Source organism: Phocoena sinus, chromosome 4, assembly GCF_008692025.1.
Source record: "Phocoena sinus isolate mPhoSin1 chromosome 4, mPhoSin1.pri, whole genome shotgun sequence".
NCBI classification, from domain to species: domain Eukaryota; kingdom Metazoa; phylum Chordata; class Mammalia; order Artiodactyla; family Phocoenidae; genus Phocoena; species Phocoena sinus.
Window position 1 is genome coordinate 69,379,174 of NC_045766.1, and position 25,465 is coordinate 69,404,638.

Below are 25,465 nucleotides of genomic sequence, written 5' to 3' on the forward strand. Positions count from 1 at the left end.
AGGCCATGAGATCTTTACCAGACCATGTTTGCACGAAGACTCTCTCATTCACCTTGTATTTGTGCAGGGTGTTCTGTTTTTGCGCTTTTTTCACCTAAAAGGAAGACTTTGCTTTTAATGTCTAATAAAAGAGGGAGTCTGCGTAGAGGAAGAGCTCTTGACTAAGAGACCTGATCTGGGCCTTTCCCTGGGAGACCCTGAGTGTGGAGCTTCACAGCTCAGGCCTCAGAGTAGCTGCCAGGACCTGAGTAATCATGGGTTCGTTGTGAGGCTCAAATGAGACAAAGGATATGAAAGTGCTTTGCTAATTGTAAAATATGCATTAAAAAACAGAGTTCTTTTGCATAAATAACAAGGTCCTAATGTATAGCACAGGGAACTATATTCAATATCCTGTGATAAACCATAATGGAAAAGAATATAAAAAAAATGTCTCTATGTGTATAACTGAGTCACTTTGCTATTCAGCAGAGACTGACACAGCATTGCAAATCAACTATACTTCAATAAAAAAACAAAAACAAACAAACAAAAAAACCCAAAACACAGCAGCGTTCTTTTGAGGACTAATTCACATATTGCCAATTGATTTTAGTCTCCATATGTTAAAAAGGCAAATAATGACTCTTGTTAACACTGGGCTTTTGCTGGACTTTATTCATTTTACAAGAAACATGACTAAAGTATCTCCATTTCGGTTATTTCAATATGTTTCAACCCTTTCAGCCTAACTAGGCAGCAGCTGAGGGTGTCATCCACGTGGTGCTTCACTTAATATAAAAGCCGAAGTAATGGGAATTAGTTATTTGGTTGTTTTATAACATCTGCTCCCATCACATACCATGTATAGCCCTCGACATCCCAGGACTACAACTCCAGATTCAGACAAACTTCGGCTATTACTACCCGAGGCTAATTTCTCATTCTTTCAGGATGGAAATTTTAATTCTGTACTGGTCATCCATAGAGTACTGCCAAGGAATGATTAACTATCCCTCCAATCTGTAGGAATGAAGGGAGAACTCAGAGTTCTCCTGAACGACAAAGCTTTCTCTGTTTCCCCTACTAATTCCATTCAGGTATCGAACTGAATTTACTCTTAACGGAATGCATTTTATCTATACCTGGCAGGGATCTAGAAGTAAAATTACAAGATTTATTTCATTTGGATTCTATCATGTTGCATTTAATCACAAATATCCCCCCAAATGAAAAGATAATTTATCCTTGTGCCCTGACTGAGCAACCCTCCTCGGTTCAGATTCATGAATCCATAATGCAGGGAGGAGAGTGGATGATTAAGTGTCTGATTAGAGAAAACAGATTAACCTGGCAAACATAATAAATTTAGCTCATAAGCAGGATGGCATTATAAATGCTCACAATAACTCTCCTGTATAAAATCATGAACCACTGCTTTCAGTGATGACTCAATTGAAATAGTTGGAACATAAAGCAAATGCATGTTTATGGATCTCTCTTTGAGACATTAAAAGAGTATAGAAAGGTATATCTGATTCAGTTTATAACTAAAAATACATTAAATAGGGAACATGTAAGAAAAATATTAACTCATAAAAACAAAGCTACAACCTCTTAAGTGTTTGAGTTTCTGCTTTACCAACAAGTATATCTAGATCCCACATGTTTTGAATGTCTTTCTAGTACTTTGTTTCCAAAGATGCCAAAGCCAGACCCCAATTTCAGACCCTGCAGATTCACCCTTAACCTTCACCACGGAACCTGATTCCTTTATAAAGGCGGCTGCATCTTTAGGTCGTTCTTATCCCATTGGGACAAAACAACATAAAATTAGAGAGCTATTTCAGCCTTTGAATCAGTAGGGAAAAAATCCTTCCTTTTAGCTGAGAGTCCATTTATATCAGAGTAAAAATCTAGGTTACGACTTGTTTGAAGGCAAGTCCTTGCGCTATGCTCCAAAAAGTTCACTTAGCAGTCTGCGGGCCTTCCTTACTTAGCTGGTTTGTTATTCTTGGCCTCCCTTTTTTAGCAAGGAGAAAATGGATACTCTTCATGCCCAGCTTTATTTTTAAACTCTTACGGCTATATTCCTGGAGGCCTCTGCTGGCCCATGGCCTGAAAGAGATTCAGTTAGGCCCTGCCCTGTCACGTGCGCACCCGAGTCGCCAGTTGCGCAGAATAAGGGACTTGCTCTGCTCCTCTATCTAGAATCAGACCTTTGTCAGGGACAGGGCAAGGCAAGTGGGGAGGGGAATGGGCTGCCCGAGGGAGTCGTGATTTTAGGGAAGGCCCCATCGGACGCAGCCAGGTAAATTTCCCATTGGGAGAAACTGATGCCTGGACATCTAGGGCCCTAGGCACCCTCCCTTCCTCCTTTCCGCCCTCCTCCCACTTCTGAAGTTGATTTTAGGCAGGAGGGGGGTGACAGGGAGGAGTCCAAAGCGGGTGGGGTCCACGTGTGTCCCCACAGTCCTGGGCTCCGGAACTGGCTCCCGGGTACACGTTTTGTAGGTATGTGTGATGGGAAGCAGGGAGGTTTTTTTAAGGCCACTCCCTCCTCCCACCTTAGCTTAGACTGAGATGCTTTCTTGGGGCACAGGGACCAGGATCCTTTCTGCTGCCTCAGAGGAATTTGTGTAGAGTGAGGAGGGGCGCGCTCCTAGTGGACGCAATGTGTATTCATGCTCACGAACATTTCTGGGCTCAACAAGACAAGTTAACGGTACAGCCGCCGCGTCTAGACCAGCCCTTGGTACAGGGAAAATTTGATGCAGGAACGTCCCAGTGGCGGGGCAGGGTGTCCTCGGTTAGTTACCGCGCTGGGGCTGCGCTTCGGCGGCTGGGTTTGTGTATGTGTCTGTGAGGGCGGAGAGCAGGTGTGGTGTCGGTACTCCCAGGGGTGCGGAGGGGACGGAGGCGGGCGGGCGGAGGGTCACCAGGCGGTGGCGCAGCCCGGCCCGGGCGGCAGGAGCAGCGAGCTTGCGCTGCAGCGTCGGAGCGCCAGGGCCTTTCCGCGCGGCGGGGTGGCGTTGGCGCCGGAGGCCGGCCTTGGCTACCGGCAGTACGCCGCTGCCGCCGTGCCCTCCCCCGGGCGCAGATGGAGTGGACCCCCGGCCGGTAGCTGGAGGGGCAACAGCGGCGTGGCCGGCGCGACCCCAGGACCCTCGCCGCTGCCGCCGGTGGGGAGAACAACCCAGGCTTCAGAGTGAGGTGTACTGGGGAGGGGGAGGGAGGACCTCTAGGACCCCGACAGCCTTGCTGAACCGGCTCTCAGACGAGAGAGCCCCAGGGACCAGTAGAGAGCTTCTCATTTAACCTATGTCCCTCCTCCCCCCTCGCCCCCCGCCCTTTTTCTTTTCTTGCAAGTGGGAGAACAGAGTCCATGGGGGAAAGAGAGACTTGCTTTCCCGTGTGACACAGCTATCAAGTGGCAGTACAGGACTGGACCTCGTCTTGCTTACTAAGGCCTTGTATCCACCGTCCTCACTGAAATGAGTATGAATAATAAGTATTTATTATTATAATATATTAAGTTTGGGAACTATGAATGGTGATATCACTGTGGCATTCAGGACTATTAATGTAATTTGTGTGCTGGAAAAGCCCAGCCGCTCTGGCCTCCCTGGGCTCGGGATCCTAGTTCCTTCATTTATTAAACATTCCCTGGGCAGTTACTTGTGACAGCCACTCTGCAGCAAACTGCAGGTGTAGAGATAAACAGGAACCAGCCCTCCACGTGGAGCAGAAGAGAAAATTCCCCAGACGTCAGTAACTCACGCAGGGGTAGCAAACGCAGTGGGCATTAGAGAGATAAAGGAATAGTGGTAGCTCGGAAGGAGATGTCACTTGTGGCTGAGAGGAGGTGGACCTTGGGGAGGAGGTGACATCTGATCTGGATCCTTAAGAGTGGGTCATTTGGAAATGGGCAGCGCATTCCAGGTAGAAGTTTCTTCGGTATTAGCAACATAACTCCAGGTGAGAGTGAGGAATAATGGTTTGGTTTGCCTAGAACGTAGGGATGAATAAGGAGTCCAAGATTACAGAGGGAGCGAGATTCGGAGTCGACAGGGGGATCCACGGAGGGATTCCAAGCTAGGAATGAGGGGGCAATGGCTGAGGATGGTTCATTTGGCTGGGAGTTGGAACCCTCAGCTGTAGGGAGAGGATGTGGGAGCAAGGATACTGGCAGCTCTGAGGGTCTGTGAATTAGCCGCTCTGGGAGCCTAGGGCTTCATGGAGCCATCTCAGTGTGGCAGGGCTATGGATGAAAAAATGCAGCTTTAGTGGGAAATGGTCCAAACTGAATTGGGAGACTGTTGGACTGTAGGGACAGCCCGTGCTTATGTTTCAGACTGCCAATAGCATCCTCGGGAGTAGTTTGTGAAAAAGTGCTCTTAGTATTCTTGTAACACAGGTCGCCCCAGGGACACAAGCAGCAGTTAATCAGCCTGTCCCTATCTGTGCAGGGGGGCCGTTATTTCTTCTGATGCATCCCGGGGGACCAACCAGGAGCTATAAACAAGGAAGCTTGTTTTGGCACGAAACAGGAAGTTTCTTGTACAAAGATTACAGACACTCTTTATTGTAAACTAGTCAAACCATTCTGTGCAGACGAACTGTTAAAATGAAGTACTTTTACCTTAAAGGTGACACACAAAGATTTCAGCAGAGGACTTACAAATGTATCTGTAATTGGTTCTGTATTATCATGTTCATGAAGCACTACATAGCACACTTGCACTTGAATGGAATGGGTAGATGTCCATGTAAATCAAATTACCCAAGCAGACAGGTTTTAGCCATTTCCCTAAGGTATGATGAGTCTGGGAACCTTCTAAACGCTTCTAGAAGCTTCTCATCTTGACACCTCCCCTGCAGAAGAGCAGGGGTTCCCCAAGGCTCCACTTCCTATTACTCACTGGTTCCACGTATGAATGTTTAAAAACTTCCTGTGTCGTCTTATGAAATATACATTCTGTATGCTTTTGCAGCTTCTCTATCTAATGAATGTTTGAGAAGGGGGAAAAGATGAAATATCGTTTAGTAGCAATTCCTTTGGCTAGTGATGTTAATCAGTGGAGTAAGGAAGGAGCATGCAGTCTGGAACAAGCAGACAGACCTGGGATTGAATTCTAGTTGTCAGTTACTACCTGTGTGACTTTTAGTTCTGATACTTAATTCATCTGAGTCTCAGTTTCCTCATCTCTAAAAAGGTGATTGTAGTCATCAGCTCACAACTGTTATCCAGTCTCACAGCGTGCAAGAAGGGCTGCAGAAAGGTCAGCAAGGGAGGAGGTATAGTGCACACGGGGACAAGCATTTAAGGATGAGGAGCTGACCTTGGATGTAGGCTGATCTGAGTCCAGATGTGCATTCTGCCCTTTCCCACTGTGTAACTTCGGACGAGTCCCTGAACTGCTGTGAACGTCAGGTTCCTCATATTTAAAATGGGGGAAATAATTATATCTACTTTGTGCTGTTGATTTGAGGATTGCACAGTTTCTGGGAAATAGAATGAGATGAACACTAGAGGTGAAAGGGACCTCGGAAGGCCTCCTCACCTTACCAGCGCCTCCCCCCGGCCCCCTGGAAATCTTATTTTTATCAACTGTGACTGTGTTTAAACCTTCCCAGTGCCAGAGACTGATATCTGTACAAGGTGCTCCATTCCATTGTTGGATCACTTTCAGTAAAAGAGAAATTCTCCTCGTATACAGCTAAAAGTTGCCTCGTTGTAACTTCCCCATATTGGTCTTCTTCTATGCTCTGCAGGGGAAAAAAATACATTGATCTTTTTTTTTTTTCATTAAAGATTTTTATTTTGAGCTAATTGTAGATTCACATGCAGTTGTAAGAAGTGATACAGAGAGATCCCTTGTACCTTTGCCGGGTTTTCCCCAGTGGTAACGTCTTGCAAAACCCCACTGCAGTATCACAAACAGGTTATTGACATGGACCACATGGAGAGGCAGAGCATTCCACCACCCCTAGCATCTTTCATATGTTGCCTTTTTATAGCCACACCCACTTCCTTCTTACCACTTCCTTAACCCCTGGCAACCATTATTAGTTCTCTGTTTCTATAGCTCGGTCATGTCAAAATGTTGTATAGATGGAGTCACATATATAACATGTCATGTCACTGGCTTTTTTCACTCAGCACAGTTCTCTAGAGATTCATCCTTGGTTGTGTTGTTGCATTTATTAATAGTTTGTTCTTTTTTATTCCTTAGAAGTAGTGTTCCATGGTATGGGTGTACCACAAATCGTTTACTGTTCACCCATGGAAGGTCATCTGGGTTGTTTCCAGTTTTGGCCTATTATGCTATAAACATTCATGTACAGGTTTTTGTGCAAATATAAGTCTTTAATGTCTTCAGTCTCTGGGATAAATGCCTAGGAGTGCAATTGCTGGACCATATTTTAGTTACAAGGTAAGTTTTTAAAGGAATTTCCAGACTGCTTTGAGTGACTGTAACATTTTATATTATCAACAGTGGTGAATGAGTGATCCAGTGACTCCACATTCTTGCCAGCATTTTCTCTGGTCACAATTTTTTAATTTAGCTATTGTGATAGGTATGTAATGCTATCATGGTTTTAATCTAAATATCCCTAATAGCCAGTGATGTTTAACATGGCTTGACATCTGCGGCTCTTCTTTGATGAAAGGTGTCATTGTGTCCTTTGCTCAAGTTCTAATTGTATTCTTTGCTTCTTAATTGTTAAGTTTTGAGAGTTCTTTGTATGTTCCTGATATTGGTCCTTTCTTGGATTAGTAGTTTTCAAAAATTTTCTCCTGCTCTGTAGCTTGTCTTTTTGTCCTTTTAATAGGGTCTTTTGTGCTGCAAAAGTTTTGAATTTTGAGGACATCCAATTTGTCAGTTTTTCCTTTTACGAATAATACTTTTGGTGTCAAGTCTAAGAACTCTTCGTTTACCCTAAATCCTGAGGATTTTCTCCTACGTATTTTTTCCTCTATGTTTTATAATTTTATATTTTACATTTAAGTCCCAAAGTGACAGAACTAGCATGGAGAAGACCTGAAACAAGAGCTCATGTCTCTCACACCTAGGGTAGTTATTTTTCCCTCCGTATTTTATAATACAAGTGTTTCAGGGAGTATTTTAAAAAGGTTGGCATTTGCTAATATCACTTTGTAGCTGTAAAATGGGATAATAACATAATAAACTCAAATCATGGTAGATTTTTAAAAAATGAATTAGGGTTAATTGAATAGTGCACTTGAAAAAACACGTTACACTACAAAGTACTTTCTGTTCAAATGGTGGTTATTATTGTAAGCTTGGCTAGGTCTCTGAATGCTAACAGGCAGCTGTGTGTGTTTGCTGCTTCCTTTTCATGGGAAATGTGTTTGTTTATATCATAGTATAGTATCTATTTTTCCTTTTAGTGCCCATGTGGCCAAATTGTGAACTGCCATATTAATAAGACTCAAACATATTTGAGAGGGTGGTTAGACTTAATAGTTTCCATAAAGTTGTTTTAATAGTTATTTTTCAACAGATGGACAGTTTGCATTTGGCCTCATTTCTGTGACAGTATGATGATTGAAGTTTTCAACAGATGGCATACAAATACTTGGGAAAACACCCTCCCAATATTAATTGTTGTAAAAAAGACTTTTAGTGTGCCAGGAAAATGATAGTCTGTATCCCCAAGCTCTTTGCGTATGCTATTATAATTATAATTTAGATGATTTGGAAGTTTCCCTTTCTGGCACTTGGGTTTATTTTGTAAATGAGTATATGTATCTACATTACAGTGAGAGATGCAGAGGAATACTCTGTTGTCAATTAGATATTCAACATGGATGTAACATGAAATCTCCTTTTGATTATCAATGAATGTACATAACTTCCTCTTACTGAGTCATTCTACTTGGATGCTGTACATAGGAAATGTAATGTTCCATAAAAATCAACCATCAGAGACTTATATGTTCTTTCTGAAAAGTACTGACTTAAAAGGAAAAAAATTCACCAAACTGTGAATTTTCAGACATACCCATCAATATGATGAACTTCCCAACCTTCCAAGTTGTCCCCCTTCTGCATCAACCACCTTGCACTGTTTTGGGAATCAGAAATGAGGAATCAGACAGTAAGTGGGGCAGTTGGGGAGTGGTGGAAATCTGTGGGAGTGTTTGTGGTTGTCATAATGACAAAGGGTGCTTACTGATATTTAGTGGGTGTGTTATCGAACCTGGATTTGGGTCCCCTTGCCTGACATGCAGCAAAGCCAACCTGTTGACACTGGGTTGTGGTGAAGGAAAGTACAGCATTTATCGCAGGTTGCCGAGCAAGAAGAATGGGCAGCTCATGCTCAAAAGTTCTGAACTCCCCAATGGCTTTCAGGGAAGGGTTTTTAAAGGCAAGGTGAGGGAGGGGCCACAGGGTGTGTGATCAGCTTGTGCTCAATTCTCGGCTTGGTTGGCATCAAGGTGAAGTTTCAAGCATCATTAATCTTCTGGTTTCAACCAGTCTGTGTCTATGTGCTTGAAGTCAGTAGTTTTCACCTGATGGGGTTCTGCTTCCTATAAAAACAACTTAGGAATGTGTGTCAGATACTTATCTATATATTTCAGGGAACTGGAAGTTTGGTGACTCCGCTCTCTGGCTGATTTATAGTCTAAATTTCCCCACCCAGCAGCTATTCTTTTTTTCTACTTCTTCACCTTTCCTAATCATTAACTCTTGAGCCAGCCTTTTAAGACTCAGGGGAAGCCTGGAAGACTAAAGCAAAAGCCTTTTTTCTTCAAAGGACAGGGACATGGGGACTTGTATATGGTTTCAGGTGGAGGCCAGTGTGCCTGGGTCTGCACAGCACAGTTCAGCACAAGGAAGAAAGGTCCTGTGTCCTACAGTATGCCTGAATATCTGACTGGACACTCATCTGAGCCTGGAGCTTGTGTCCGCTTAAATCACAGAGTAAGTTTTGCAGGATAAAGTATACTTTTGCACAGAAAGTGAACACCCAGACCTCTTTTTGATTTTACTAAGTCACTATATGAAAGGCTGAAAGACTTCTGATCTTCTGCTTCTGAATCCTGACTTTTTTCATGCTAAGTGCTTTATTATATTTTTTGTGTAGTCATGAACTGAACATTTACATAGTAAAACAGATATTATCATGAAATGCTTATTATAATAAAGGAGCCCTGGGGTTAATCAGTATGAGAAGCATTGCTATAGAAAATTAAGCAATGGTAGAGAAATTCTTTCTCCACTTGTCCACATGTGCACACATAATTCCATATAGGAATCATTGAAAGAAAAGGACAGTGGTGTGAATCTAAGTATTTAATAAGGAATGCAATCCAATAAATTCTGTATTGCCATGTTTCTATAGAAGCCTTGAACTGATTTTCTTTTGCCAAGTCATATCAGCTAGATCTTCTTTGTGTCTGTCGTTGCAGATGGCGTTTAATGATTGCTTTAGTTTGAACTATCCTGGCAACCCTCAGCCAGGTGATTTGATTGAAGTGTTTCGTCCTGGCTATCAACACTGGGCACTGTACTTGGGTGATGGGTATGTTATCAACATAGCACCTCTAGGTAAGGTTTGTTTCCAGAAGCTCCTGGGAGCTTTTTAGTTTTCTTGTTACAAGAAGGAATCATGAACAAAATCATAAAATAAAACAGACTAGAAATAAAATGTAGAAAGTAGATAAATCCAACGGATCTAGGTTTACAGAAGGAACTTCTAAGACTAAAGTGGCATTGAAAAAATCACAAAAGCCAATTAACATTAAAATTTTAAACCCCTGGATTAAAAAAACACAGTTAAAAAGTAAATAATCAGCTGGGGAAAATATTTGCCACAAACATGACAAGAGTCACAATGTCTTTATATGTAATACAAATAGATTATTTCAATTCATTCAGCATCTATTTATAGATTTTCCAGTATGTGCCAAAGGCTATTCTAAATGCTAGGGATACATAAGCCAGTCCCTACACAGTGGAGCTTACATTCTAGTGGAGAGAGAGAGGGAGACAGAGACAGAGAGAGAGGGAGAGGGGGAGAGAGGGAGAGAGGGAGACAGAGACAGAGAGAGAGGGAGAGGGGGAGAGAGGGAGAGAGGGAGACAGAGACAGAGAGAGAGGGAGAGGGGGAGAGAGGGAGAGAGGGAGAGAGCAAGCCTGAGAGAGGGAGCATGAACAAAATACAGAAAGTAATGTTAGATTAGAGATAAGTGATAATGGAGAAAATCATAGTAGCAGGATAGGAAGAGCTGGGGAGTTGTGGCTGCTGCAGTTTTAAATTAACTGGTCAGGGAAATCTCATGAGAAAGTAACATTTGAGACACAACTTGAAAGAGGTGAAGAAACCCAGCACGTGATATTTGGGGAAAGAGTTCCTTAAGCTGAGGGAACAGCAGCGAACACCCAAATCCCAACAAACAAATGGGTAAAAGATTGTGAACAGTCTGTGGAAGACAAAAATACAATACCCATTTTTAAAGGTTTCAGCTTTTCAGTCATCTAGAAATTATAAAATAAAATGACAGATTTTATGCCTCTCACATTAGCAAAATTTAAAAAAATGATAATCTGTTGATAAAGGTATAATGAAATGAACACAGGGATACTGTTGACAGAAATATAAGTTGATAAAATTGTTCGCAAAAACAATTTAACAATATGTGCTAAGAGTCTTAAAGGAGTTTATATGCTCTGACCCTGTAATTTTACCTCTATGAATCTATTCTTGGGAAATACTTTTAGAGATACTAATTTAATATTTGCGTATGAGAATGTTCACTTCTATCTCATTTATAATGGTTTAAAAAACAGAATGGATCAATGGCCAGCAAGGGAATGGTTAAGTGAATTATGATTTAGCCACAAGATATTAGGTATCTGTGTCTGGCAGAATTTTTTTTGCGGTATGCGGGCCTCTCACTGTTGTGGCCTCTCCCGTTGCGGAGCCCAGGCTCCGGACGTGCAGGGTCAGAGGCCATGGCTCACAGGCCCAGCCTCTCCGTGGCATGTGGGATCTTCCCGGACCGGGGCACGAACCCGTGTCCCCTGCATCGGCAGGCAGACTCTCAACCACTGCGCCACCAGGGAAGGCCTGGCAGAATTTTTTAGTTGCAAGTAACATAAATTCAAATTCACTTAAACAAAATGGCAAATTCATTGCTTCAGTGAAGGCAACTACAGAAAGAGTAGAGATGGTGCTGGCCTCAGGGATGCCCGGATCTAGGGGATTGAACACTATCAAAATTCTCCATCCCACATCTGCATTCTTTTTCTATATATTGTCTTCATTATCCCAGGCTATGTCTAAGAAGCTGAGCTGATGACCATAAGCATTCTTAGGCTCTCATCCTTACAGGCTTGTGACCCACAGGAGAGAGTTACTTCCTGCCCATTGCAGTTAGAAAAATCATGGAGAATGACTCTAATTGTCTGCTGTGGGTCCCATGTCCATCTCTGAACCATAACTGTGTGCAGGAATAGGATAGTATGACTGGCCTAGAGTCTTTTCCAGAAAGGAAGAAGCAGTGGTAAGATGGGGTGCTCAGTAGACTAAAACAATAATACTTTAACAGCTAAAAATCATTTCTGGACATCTTTAATTGCATGAAAGATGATCTTGTATGATAGCTATTGGAAAATTCCAGATTAAAGTGCATTGTGTAATATGGTACCTGGTTTGCAAGGAAATCATATACACACACATACATGTTAACGCAAACATATACACACACATATACAAGTGATAATAAAAGACAGTACAAATACATCAAAATAATAATAATAGTTATTTCTGAGTGGCAGGATAATAGGTGGTTTATATTTATTTATGTGTTTATGCTGTATTTTTCTGTATTTTCTACAGGTTTAGAAATGAGCACAAATTATTAAGAAAAAATGTATGCAAATAACAAATAGCCTAGAATAATTTTTCCTCAAGATACCTTTATAAAGAAGTGTTTATAGGCCTAAGTCTTACTATCTTGAGAGCTTCTGAGAACTGTTAATGAAGTGATTTTTGCAAGATTTTGAGCTATTTGCCTCTTGTTCTAGAATATTGGAAGTGGAAATGACAAATAAAATGACATTTACGATATAGAGCCATTCATTCTGTAGAGTCTAATAATTAACGCTAAGCAATTCTTTACATTATCTCTGCAGTTTTCACATTTGGAAAATAATATGAGGTTTTTGTGCTGTTTTCTTTTTTCCCGCCTTAAGCTCCATCTTAATGTGGTTCAAGCACTGAGCTTTGATCCTGTAGACTGAAGTTAAATTCCTGTTTCTGTTAACTACTTGTGGGATGTTCCACAAGCCAGTTTATCTCTCCAAGCTTTGATTTTCTCATCGGTAAATTGATTACATCAAACTAGTCAAAAAAAAAAATTGAATAATTCTAACTAGGATATATGTGTCCTATGAACTTGTAATGTGTAAGAACTTTTAACGTGTAAGATAATTAACTGGAAATGCTGCTCCAATGAAAAGGATTTTGGAGGAGAGAAAAAAAGAGGAGTGGAAAAAAATGTTTGCTTTTAGTCATAACTGAAAGGAAAAGTGTCATAACACTGGTTATACAGAGACCCTTCATCTCATGGTTTACTTGAACAATGGCCAAGCATAGCAGTCTCGGGCAGATGGAGAGGGCCTAGGGCCTGGTGTTAAAGCCGAACACTAAGGAATCAGATGCCTCAGGTGCTGACTACGGCACGCCAGGACACAGAGGTTCCAGGCAGTCTAGACCAATGCTTACTAATAGAGGCAGTAAGATGGAGTGGTAGGGCATGGGGAATTGTGACAGGTGGGTAGGGCGCAGCTAGGGGCCACATAGAGTTGACAGTGCCTACTACATTAGGTTTAGTTTTAGGACTTAGTTTCTTGGCTGAAGGAACTAGCAAAACAAGGCAGGGCCCCAGCCTGACGCCAGCTGACCCCTCAGAAGACTGGGGTCCCCTGCAGGTTTCAAAGTGAAGCCTAATTAAAAGAACAAGTGTAAAAACAGAGCTGGGTGTAAGGAGTGCTGCTTAGATGCGGGACAAGAGCACTAATCATAATGCACTACTGCTAAGCCCAATGGTATTAGTTTGGAAGAGTTCAAATGTTGAAAAATAGACTGCATCATAGAAAAAGGGGGCAATGATCTTATCTGTACTTTGTTGGAAACATGCCAAGATCCCTAATAATAATCAATTGATAGAGAACTTATTCCTCAAAAATAGGTAGAGTTTTCACACCCAATTTGTTCTATAAATTTTCAAAAAGATAGGTAGGTATAGATTTTCAAAAAGTTTTCTTATATTCTCACTCATATAGTATTGAACAAATGTTAGTGATAAATTAGAGAATGAGGGTTTACTGTTAGTAAGCTTAAATGGTTTCTGGTTTGAGGATAAGTTAGGATGGCTATGGAGTTCACTGGGCTGGGTCGCTATATCTTGCTAACCAGAATTCTCCTTATAGACGATGGCATTTCTGCATCGTTTACAAGCGCCAAGTCTGTATTCAGCAGAAAAGCCCTGGTGAAGATGCAGCTTTTGAAGGATGTTGTGGGAAATGACACATACAGAATAAACAATAAATACGATGGAACATACCCACCACTCCCCGTGGAAGAAGTCATGCAGCGGTCAGAGTTTGTTGCTGGACAGGAGGTGGAGTATGACTTACTTGTCAACAACTGTGAGCATTTTGTGACTTTGCTCCGCTATGGAGAAGGAGTTTCAGAGCAGGTGAGTTTTCTCTAGGAGAAATGGAAGTTTCTTACATTGGGAAAATAATAGCTACTGACTATGATCAAGTTTTCAGGCCAGATGGAAAAGAACAAGAAAATATGAGAACACTGAAGGACAAAGGAGGGAATCGAGTTGCCCAAGGTCATGCAGCAATTTCATGACCACACTGAGACTAGAACATTCGTATCATGAATTTGGGTTAGAAGGGACTTGAAGCAGAGTGAAGACCATAGCTTTCTGTCATTCTTATTGCCCTCTGTCCTTCGGTATTTTTTCCCATTACCCCACCATACAGCAATTAAATCAGTAATTTTATATACTGAAAAAAATATGCTGAAAAGAATGCTGACATTTTTGAGTGGGAGTTCATTTGCCGAAAACATAGATGGTAATAGTGAGATTCTTTTCCATTAGCTGAAAGAGGCTAACTGATGCCATAGCTTGGTGGCTTTGTAGATGTCTTCTGTTTCCTTGCAATGCTAGTTTCAAATAAATGTTGTGCTTTTGAGGAGATCCTTTGATTCATTGAGCTTTTGGAGGATTTTCAGTGAATTAATTGACTTTTAAAAAAATTATTTATTTATTTTTTGGTTGCGCGGGGTCTTAGTTGCAGCAGGCAGGCTCCTTAGTTGTGGCTCCAGGGCTCCTTAGTTGTGCCATGCGAACTCTTAGTTGCAGTATGCATGTGGGATCTAGTTCCCTGACCAGGGATTGAACCCTGGCCCCCTGCATTGGGAGCTTGGAGTCCTATCCACTGTGCCACCAGGGAAGTCCCTGGTGGAGGACTTCCCCCACCAGAGGGAGTAGCTTATAGTTTTGTTATTTACCATCACTATTAGGTAGTATGTTGGATTCCTCACTAAAAGCATGCCCTTTCCCTACCTATCTTCCCACCAATCCAATTCCATCATTGATGTTTTAACCTAACGATTTATTAAAGTGGTGTGAGAAAATGAATATATAAAGGCTTCCAGTATCTTTAAATGGTGGATCTGTTATATAAATGTCTATTCTGAGGAATGAAGTTACAATCCTGCTCACGAAAGCTTGGGAAAATGGGAGATGGAACATAATGAAAAGATACATTTGTTTTTATTAAGAAGTAATTTAGTTCTTCTAAATTACTTCTAAAAAATTCATTTTTATTAGGAAGTACATTACCATAATGAATGTTCTATTCACATGTAGCAATAAATTGCTTCTGATCCAAAACCCAGAGGATGTGCACACAAGTTTCAGCTCACCTTTGCATTGAAAAGTAGTGGTATGGCTAAGAAATACAGTTTGTTAATGACAAAGTTGTCCACTGCACTCAATCAGTATTTTTTTTTTAATGTGGCTAAATCAAAAGGAATTAGAGCCATCTTTTTGCTTTGACTCTCACTTGTAATCTATCATCTTTCCACCTTTCATACCCAGATCAAGACCCATGAAAAAGTAACCATTTTTTTAACAACTAATAGAACTGTTCTTTAGCAGGTTCTGATGAAGATGGTGTAGTGACAGCCTTAAGGACACACCTAAGCTTTGGAATTCTGCTGATCTGAGCTAGAGCCCCATCTTCGCCACTTCATAGCTGGATGACTTTGGACACATTGTTTATCAGTTTCCTAATCTATAAAGCGAGGTTGTTTTATAGATTGTAAGAGATTTTTAAAGTCTCTTAGCATACTCCGTTACATATTATTCATCCCAATAAAAAGTGTACTTTCATAGACTACTTTTAATTTCAGTATTTTAGCAATTTTATAGATCTTTGTTGACACTCTTCAGTAAAATTCTCTTGATCTAAGAAACTACAGCACTTGAATTGTTATTTTTATTTCTATCAATAATTATTAGTGTTAGTACTAATAATAACTAATATTAGATTTGTTTTCCAGGGTCCCTTTAAGGCTTAGGGATCTTGAGCATAGAACAGTATCCTTGGGAAATGGCTGTGTATTTCCCCCAATTTAAAAAACTATAAATACATAAAAAGGTTAGAAAGGTGGAAGGATTGTGGCCCCATCTTTTTCTTCTTTGTACTTTTCTGTATTTTTAAAAAAATTAATGGACTTTACTTTTTAGAGTAGTTTTAAATTCACAGCAAAATTGAGCTGAAAGTATAGAGTTCCCACATACTCCCCCTCCCACACACATAAATGTATCCTTCCCCACTGTCAACATCCTACAGCAGTGTGGTATATTTGTTACAAAAGATGAACCAACATTGGTACATCCTTATCAGCCAGAGTCCATAGTGAAGGAAACCAGAATATGCCACCCCCAAATATGTCACTTTGGCATAAGGATTATTTTGAGCAATTGAGAGACACCTGAGTAGAAGCGGTTACAAGAAAAGCTCTCTGCCCTCCCCCTATTTGCCTAAAAGCAGGACATAAATTTTCAAAGGTGTTCCTCCTCCCCACTCTACCAGGAAGGACAGAAGTTCATCATCAGGGACAACCAGTGGTTAATTTAAGATGCTTATCAGCCTAGAGAGGGCACTGGAGGTATCTACATAACAAACTACATACAAGCCTCTGTTTACCATTAGTTTCCTGTACGTTTACCTTCCCACAGACTGTTGCCCTTGGAAGGCGAACCACTTTCCTGTGTCCTGTCATTTCTCTACACATTTATTGTTCTTTGTTGAAGATGCTATATAAGCCTGAATTCTTTGTGTCTTATTTTATTTATTTATTTTTATACAGCAGGTTCTTAGTTATGTATTTTATACATATTAGTGTATATATGTCAATCCCAATCTGCCAATTCAGCCCACCACCACCACGCCCTGCCGCTCTCCCCGCTTGGCATCCATACGTTTGTTCTCTACATCTGTGTCTCTATTTCTGCATTGCAAACCAGTTAATCTGTCCCATTTTTCTAGATTCCACATATATGTGTTCATATACGATATTTGCTTTTCTCTTTCTGACTTACTTCACTCTGTATGACAGTCTCTAAGTCCATCCACATCTCTACAAATGACCCAGTTTCGTTCCTTTTTATGGCTAATATTCCACTGCATATATGTAACACATCTTCTTTATCCGTTTGTCTGTCAGTGGGCATTTAGGTTGCTTCCATGACCTGGCTATTGTAAATACTGCTGCAATAAACACTAGGGTGCATGTGTCTTTTTGAATTATGGTTTTCTCTGGGTATATGCCCAGTACTGGGATTGCTGGGTCATATGGTAATTCTATTTTTAGTTTTTTAGGGAACCTGCATACTGTCCTCCAAAGTAGCTGTATCAGTTTACATTCCCACCAACAGTGCAGGAGGGTTCCCTTTTCTCCACACCCTCTCTAGCATTTGTTGTTTGTAGATTTCCTGATGATGCCCATTCTAACCAGTGTGAGGTGATACCTCATTGTAGTTTTTTTTTTTTTTTTTTTGATACGTGGGCCTCTCACTCTTGCGGCCTCTCCCATTGCGGAGCACAGGCTCCGGACGTGCAGGCTCAGCGGCCACGGCCCACGGGCCCAGCCGCTCGGCGGCATGTGGGATCCTCCCGGACTGGGGCACAAACCCGTGTCCCCTGCATCGGCAGGCGGACTCCCCACCACTGCGCCACCAGGGAAGCCCCTCATTGTAGTTTTGATTTGCATGTCTCTAATAACCAGTAATGTTGAGTAGCTTTTCATGTGCCTCTTGGCCATCTGTATGTCTTCTTTGGAGAGATGTCTGTTTAGATCTTCTGCCCATTTCTGATTGGGTTGTTTGTTTTTTTATTATTGAGCTGCATGAACTGTTTATATACTTTGGAGATTAATCCTTTGTCCGTTGATTCGTTTGCAAATATTTTCTCCCATTCTGAGGGTTGTCTTTTCATCTTGTTTATGGTTTCCTTTGCTGTGCAAAAGCTTTTAAGTTTCATTAGGTCCCATTTGTTTATTTTTGTTTTTATTTCCATCTCTCCAGGAGGTGGGTCAAAAAGGATCTTGCTGTGATTTATGTCAAAGAATGTTCTTCCTAGGTTTTCCTGTAAGAGTTTTATAGTGTCTGGTCTTACATTTAGGTCTCTAATCCATTTTGAGTTTATTTTTGTGTATGGTGTTAGGGAGTGTTTTAATTTCATTCTTTTACATGTAGTTGTCCAGTTTTCCCAGCACCACTTATTGAAGAGGCTGTCTTTTCTCCATTGTATATCCTTGCCTCCTTTGTCATAGATTAGTTGACCATAGGTGCGTGGGTTTATCTGTGGGCTTTCTATCCTGTTCCATTGATCTATATTTCTGTTTTTGTGCCAGTACCATATTGTCTTGATTACTGTAGCTTTGTAGTGTAGGCTGAAGTCAGGGAGTCTGATTCCTCCAGCTCTGTTTTTTTCCCGCAAGATTGCTTTGGCTATTCGGGGTCTTTTGTGTCTCCATACAAATTTTAAGATTTTTTGTTCCATTTCTGTAAAAAATGCCATTGGTAATTTGATAGGGATTGCATTGAATCTGTAGATTGCTTTGGGTAGTATAGTCATTTTCACAATACTGATTCTTCTAATCCAAGAACATGGTATATCTCTCCATCTGTCTGTGTCATTTTTTTTTAAATTTTTTAATTTTATTTATTTATTTATTTTTATTTTTGGCTGTGTTGGGTCTTTGTTTCTGTGTGTGGGCTTTCTCTAGTTGCGGCGAGCAGGGGCCACTCTTCATCGTGGTTGCGGGCCTCTCACTGTCACGGCCTCTCTTGTTGCAAAGCACGAGCTCCAGACGCGCAGGGTCAGTAGTTGTGGCTCATGGGCCTAGTTGCTCCACGGCATGTGGGATCTTCCCAGACCAGGGCTCGAACCCGTGTCCCCTGCATTGGCAGGCAGATTCTCAACCACTGCACCACCAGGGAAGCCCCTGTTTGTGTCATCTTTGATTTCTTTCATCACTGTCTTATAGTTTTCTGAGTACAGGTCTTTTACCTCCTTAGATAGGTTTATTCCTAGTTATTTTATTCTTTTCGTTGCAATGGTGAAGGGGATTGTTTCCTTAATTTCTTTTTCTGATCTTTTGCTGTTAGTGTATAGGAATGCAAGAGATTTCTGTGCATTAATTTTGTATCCTGCTACTTTACCAAATTCATTGATTAGCTCTAGTAGTTTTCTGGTGGCATCTTTAGGATTCTCTATGTATAGTATCATGTCATCTGCAAACAGTGATGATTTTACTTCTTCTTTTCCAATTTGTATTCCTTTTATTTCTTTTCTTCTCTGATTGCATGGCTAGGACTTCCAAAACTATGTTGAATAATAGTGGCGAGAATGGACATCCTTGTCTTCTTCCTGATCTTAGAGGAAATGCTTTCAGTTTTTCACCATTGAGAATGATGTTTGCTGTGGGTTTGTCATATATGGCCTTTATTTTGTTGAGGTAGGTTCCCTCTATGCTCACTTTCTGGAGAGTTTTTATCATAAATCGGTGTTGAATTTTGTTGAAAGCTTTTTCTGTATCTAGTGAGATGATCATATGGTTTTTCTTCTTCAATTTGTTAATGTGGTGTATCACACTGATTGATTTGGGTATATTGAAGAATCCTTGCATCCCTGGGATAAATCCCACTTGATCATGGTGTATGCTCCTTTTACTGTGTTGTTGGATTCTGTTTGCTAGTATTTTGTTGGGGATTTTTGCATCTATATTCATCAGTGATATTGGTCTGTAATTTTCTTTTTTTGCATTATCTTTGTCTGGTTTTGATATCAGGGTGATGGTGGCCTTGTAGAATGAGTTTGGGAGTGTTCCTTCCTCTGCAATTTTTTGGAAAAGTTTGAGAATGATAGGTGTTAGCTCTTCTCTAAATGTTTGATAGAATTCACCTGTGAAGCCATCTGGTCCTGGACTTTTGTTTGTTGGAAGATTTTTAATCACAGTTTCAATTTCATTACTTGTGGTTGGTCTGTTCATATTTTCTATTTCTTCCTGGTTCAGTCTTGGAAGGTTATACCTTTCGAAGAATTTGTCCATTTCTTCCAGGTTGCCCATTTTATTAGCATAGTGTTGCTTGTAGTAGTCTCTTATGATGCTTTGTATTTCTGTGGTGTCCATTGTAACTCTCCTTTTTCATTTCTAATTTTATTGATTTGAGTCCTCTTCCTCTTTTTCTTGATGAGTCTGGCTAAAGGTTTACAATTTTGTTTATCTTCTCAAAGAACCAGCTTTTAGTTTCATTGATCTTTGCTATTGTTTTCTTTGTTTCTATTTCATTTATTTCTGCTCTGATCTTCATGATTCCTTTCCTTTTACTAACGTTGTGTTTTGTTTATTCTCTCTCTTTGAGTTACTCTTCCCTGAATTTCTCCCATGAGTATATGAGATATGCATGTTAATAAACTTCTGTTTGCTTTCCTCTTATTACAGAGCCTCAGCTGAGAACTTGTTATGGGTAAAGGAAAAAATTTTCTTCCCCTAAAATAGTTAACATAAGGGTTCACTCTTTATGTTGTAAATTCTGTTGGTTTTGACAACTGTGTATGACATCTTGTATACTCTGCTTAATCATTCCCTCTTTCTCTAAATCTCTGGCAACCACTGATTTTTTTTTTTTTTACTGCCCTGTAGTTTATCTTTCCCAGAATGTCATATAGTTGAAATCATACTAAGCAATATGCACTTAAAATTCTTCCATGTCTTTTCATGGTTTTGTTGCTCATTTCTCTTTATCGCTGAATAATATGCCCTTGTCTGGATGCACCACAGTTTATTTTTCCAGTCACCTACTGAAGGACATCTTGGCTGCTTCCCAGTTTTGGTAATTATGAAAAAAAAGCTGCTGGAAACATTTGCATGTAGGTCTTCTGTGGATGTTAATTTTTGACTCATTTGGATAAACACCAAGTTTTATGATTGTTGGATCATACGGTAAGAGTATGTTTAGTTTTGTAAGAAGCTGCCCAGCTGTCTTCCAAAGTGGCTGTACCATTTTGAATTCCCACCAGCAATGAACAAGAGCTCCTGTTGCTCCAAATCTTTAGCATTTGGCACTGTCAGCGTTTTGGAGGTTAGCCATTCTGATAGGTACATGGTTGTATCTCCACTGTTTTAATTTGCAATTCCTTAAATATGTATGTTGTTGGACATCTTTTCATGTCTTATTTGCTCTCTGCATATCACATTTAGTGATGTGTCTCTTGAGATCTTTAGCCCAATTTTAATTGTGTTGCTTGCTTGTTTTCATATTGTTGAGTTTTAAGAGTTCTTAGCATATTTTGGAAAACAATCTTTTATCAAATATGCCTTTCACCAATGTTTTCTTCCAGCCTGTGGCTTGTCTTTTCCTTATTTTTACAAATTCCTAAAATCAACATTTCTCACTGTTCGAGTCTAAACAAGTTATTAAAATGTGTCTATCTTTGTGGAAGATAGCAACACCCTTGGATGGGCCTGGACAAGCTGACAGACAGTACACCCTGACTGTGTTTCTTTGCATAGCACTGCAGCCTTAGAGTCTTGGGGGAAGAGGGATTTTGATAACCCCTACAGTCATCTGTGACCCAGCTAAACTGATGTCTGGACCCAGCTGCTTCAGTTATAGCTAATATTTCATTGGGCATGTATATATAGATCCTCAGAATGGGTTGTTTACCATGCCCCCCCCCACTCCGAAAGCCCTATAAAGGATGAAGTGTGCAGGATAGGATTTGGTGATCTTATAATCCTGAATCAGCCATGAAGTAAAAGCTCTTGTTCATGCTGTTTCACCACAAAAATCCTGGGATTTTATAATCTTGCAGGTCAGATCCCATTACACATAACTCTAAGGGATTGTCCAAATTACATGTGCTTTTTCCATTTAGAATGCAACTTGAAAAAAATAAATGTTTGGGATTTGGGAAACTGCATGCTGGAAGTGGCTTTATTATAATTGTATCTTGCCTGTGCAATCTCAGGGGATTTTGAGTTAGTATTAAGTTGTCTGTCCCCTCCCCAGGTCTCTTAGATTTATGGGATTTCTCTCACATGTTATGTTTCTAGTGGCTGAAAGATACCCAGTGAGTTAGGACTGCATCTAGCTGGGGCCACCCCACCCACAGGATCCTGCCATTTTCCCAGGGCTGTCCTCTGCTGCCATTTGATGTCTCTGTTTAAAGACACCAATTGCACCTTCCTGTTTTTGCATTTCCTACCATATTTTCCTGAATCAGCCCTCCTTGGAATCTCAGCATCTGCCAGGAATTGCATGAGGTTTGGGCTTGGTTTATAATCCTTACTCCCTGTCTGATTATTGATTCTGCCCCTCTTTGGAATTTTGTCTGGTATCTTGTATCTCCCAGCCCTTTTTTGCTCCCCATGAGCTATGTGGGTAGCTCTATGCTATAGTGAATTCTGACTCTCTCCTGGGAAGCAACTTAGGTAGCAACTAATTAAAAATTACAGATAAAAGAAATATCCAACTAACCAAATACATTAAATTAGAATTGTAAACTAAAATAGGATTTTTCAGTTGTTTACCAGTGTCATTCTCTTTGGCAACTGGGGATGGTAACAGAGCAGGGAGTTATAATTATAGGTCTCGTCCCCACAGACCACAGGATGATGTAATGAAGTGAATACTCTTGCCATTGTGCTTCTGTCCTGGCTAGAACCCATGCTGCCTGTTCCCCATAGGGAACCCACAGTTAGGGAGGGAACATTATGTGGCATATGGGGGTGGCAGGCTCTGTGGTGGAGGGCTGTGGGTTAGACAGAGGGCATGCTCCAGTGTGAGCTGGGTCACAGTTTCCAGCACTGGGGCTGGTCTCCAGAGTAATTTAGGAAAAATGTTTTGCTTTATTTGAAAGCCCGATTCTTAGCTCCCAGAGAATAACTGTTGTTTTCAGAATACCTGATGACTCTGAAGTATCTGAATGTGACCTTTGGGTCATAAAATTGCACTGCAGATGGAAGGCGATATTAGTTGAGTGCCATGAAACCATGAATATTCATCAGTTCCGTCATCATGATGATGATTAATACCCTGAAAGATATAAATGTCTGAGCTCCTTTATGGACAGTGGAGCTTGAGAGTGGTTTATTTTCATTTGTCTACATGAGAAATTACTTTTTGACATGATAGTTATCATCAGTATTGACTTCTCTTGAAGTTTGTTTATCAGAATAGAAAGTGTATCTACCAAATAAGAGCCTATAGGCATTGAGCTCAAGTCACATCCCTGAATTATTTTCCTAACAGACATGAAGTCAAGGAACACACACACACACACACACACACACACACACACACACACACACAGGTCCATCCAAATGCTGTCATCTTTTTAACAGACTTCTTGAATGAGTGCTCCCACTTTCTTATCATGTCTACACCCCTCAACCAATACACACACACACACACACACACACACACACACACACACACACACACACACAAGATATTCACCTTGATATAGAATCAACCAAACCAGTATGTGTTTAGGGGGTTTCATAGGGGGAGAACACATGGTTCAAGACTAAACTATATCTAAACATCCTGGTGGTACGACCTCCCTCGGGCAAATCACTTTTAACTTCTCAAGTTTTACAAAACAGGAGTAATGCTACCTCCCAGGGTTACTATGACAATTATTAGGAATTGTGGCATAATGAGTTTGTAAACTCTCAGAAGCTATAAAAATATGAGGAATCTCGGGCTTCCCTGGTGGCGCAGTGGTTGAGAATCTGCCTGCTAATGCAGGGGACACAGGTTCGAGCCCTGGTCTGGGAGAATCCCACATGCCATGGAGCAACTAGGCCCGTGAGCCGCAACTACTGAGCCTACGTGTCTGGAGCCTGTGCTCCGCAACAAGAGAGGCCGCGATAGTGAGAGGCCCGCGCACCGCGATGAAGAGTGGCCCCCACTTGCCACAACTAGAGAAAGCTCTTGCACAGAAACGAAGACCCAACACAGCAAAACTAAAATAATACATAAACTCCTACTCCCAGCATCTTCTTAGAAAAAAAAAAAAATGAGGGATCTCTACCTATGTGTATTTCTATCTTTGTCATAATTATAATAATTATAAATTTATTTCATCAGCATACAGAATTTTAATTTTGCACTGAGTTTTGAATTCATCCATTGTACATTAAAATGGGTCTTCAGTTTAGGAAACAAGCTAAAGCTGGGGTTTAGGACACTGAGATGCTTTTAGAATAAGATGTGTTTTTGTTTGTTTCCTGTTTCCTTATAGGCCAACCGAGCAATAAGTACCATTGGGTTTGTGGCAGCTGCCGCTGGTGCCTTCTCTTTCCTTGGCTTGTTTCCAAAAAGACTAAGAGCAAAATACTATTAATTTACTGAAGAGATATTGGAGCTGAAGGAATTTGTGAGGAGGAAAGGAAACTTGGGATGAATACTTATTTTCAATGTATCATTATTGTTCCAAATTCCAATGATGGATGGCAGGCTCTTTAATAAATTGTTTACTGGTATTGTCTCATCACTGAGCCATGGAAATTTTTCTCCCTACTAGCATAGATTTCCTGTGGCAGCTTGAGTAAGAAGCAGTAGCCTTTTGAGTGAACCAGCAGAGGATCTTAATATCACATCATCATTTATCTTCTATAAATATTGTTTTCCTTTCCCCTGAGGGGAACTATTTTGTATTTGCCAGAGGGATAAAGAACCTTTTATATGTGATTTTGAAAAAAAAATGTTAAGAGCCCCAAATTTTGGGGTTGACATCAAAATTCGTATTCCTTTTCTGGTGAGAAAAGAATTTTGGAAATTCAGCATTTGGTCAGGCAGCTTGAAGAACTTTTGATTAATAAACCATTTGAGGCTGGACACCCATCTCCTTGCTCCTGCGTAGATGGGGGCAGGGGGTGAATGGGAGAAGGAACTGTCGGCTCCAGTGTCTCAGATCCAGTGATTTCCCTGGAAGCGACTCATCTGTAAGGAATATGTGAGAAGCTGGAGTGGGCTGTTACTTCTACAAAGCTCCATCGTTCCCTTTGGATTTTGAAGTATTTCAAGAATTTGACCCTCCTAACCTTAGCAAGAGATCATTAAATGTAGGTTTAAGGTGCCGTATTTAGAAAACAATATCCTGTGTTACTTTTCAAGGCTTTTACTATGTCAAGGAGTGTCATGATTTTACCCTTGCATTTTATTGATTATGTGTTGAACGAAACACACTACTTTTTAATACCTTTCCAGTGGAATTCTTATCGGCAGCAGGTGGGGAGAAGTGGATGCAGGTCTCTATACCCTGGGATTATATCAGATATTATAACATTACCCTACAAACAACACTGCCAGCTAATGACATCCTTAATGTGCCATCATTAAAAGTATGGCATTAAATAAAGGAAAAGTTGAAGTAAATTTAGGGGGTTCAGGGTGGAATGAGGGAACCAGGAATATGGTAGATAAAGTAACTAAACAGATGACTCAGTGAAAGTCTTGGACCTATTAAACTGATTTAGATTTTACTCCCAGGCCAGAAATACTTTACAATCTAATTGCAGGGTTAAGAATAATGATAACAGAAGGGGTCATGTGCTACCATCAGGGCAAGTAGAGACCCTGTCTCTCTTCCTGTTCCCTGACTAATTGCTTCCCTTTCTTATGGCACCATTTCTGTTTGCAGATAAACCCCCTTCCTGCCGATAAACTCCACCCCCGTTCTTCTGGGAGGTGTGTCTCCTACCTGATAGCATGATCCAAAATTATCCCTGCATTTTTATTCTAAATTCAGTTTCATATTCCTTTTATGTCCTACTCTCAATAGTAAAATTATAAAAGAAAAAAAAAAAAGGCTCTTTCCTAGTATTGACTAATCAGGGTGAG

At 40.7% G+C, this 25,465-nt stretch overlaps 1 protein-coding gene across 3 annotated transcripts; it reads left to right on the forward strand.

Moving 5' to 3' along the window:
- Nucleotides 1-3,022: 3,022 nt before the first annotated feature.
- On the forward strand, nucleotides 3,023-24,073 carry PLAAT1 (phospholipase A and acyltransferase 1). 3 transcript variants are annotated; one of them, XM_032630780.1, is made up of 7 exons: nucleotides 3,023-3,192; nucleotides 3,349-3,477; nucleotides 8,005-8,106; nucleotides 8,800-8,933; nucleotides 9,422-9,560; nucleotides 13,449-13,717; nucleotides 23,865-24,073. In XM_032630780.1, the coding sequence occupies exons 2-7, from the start codon at nucleotides 3,474-3,476 to the stop codon at nucleotides 23,964-23,966; spliced, it is 750 nt and encodes a 249-aa protein (XP_032486671.1). In that variant the 5' UTR covers nucleotides 3,023-3,192; nucleotides 3,349-3,473; the 3' UTR covers nucleotides 23,967-24,073. The 3 variants fall into 3 exon arrangements, with proteins under 3 accessions (XP_032486671.1, XP_032486672.1, XP_032486674.1); XM_032630781.1 differs by lacking the exon at nucleotides 23,865-24,073 and adding an exon at nucleotides 15,200-15,342; XM_032630783.1 differs by lacking the exon at nucleotides 8,005-8,106.
- The last annotated feature ends 1,392 nt before the right edge of the window (nucleotides 24,074-25,465 follow it).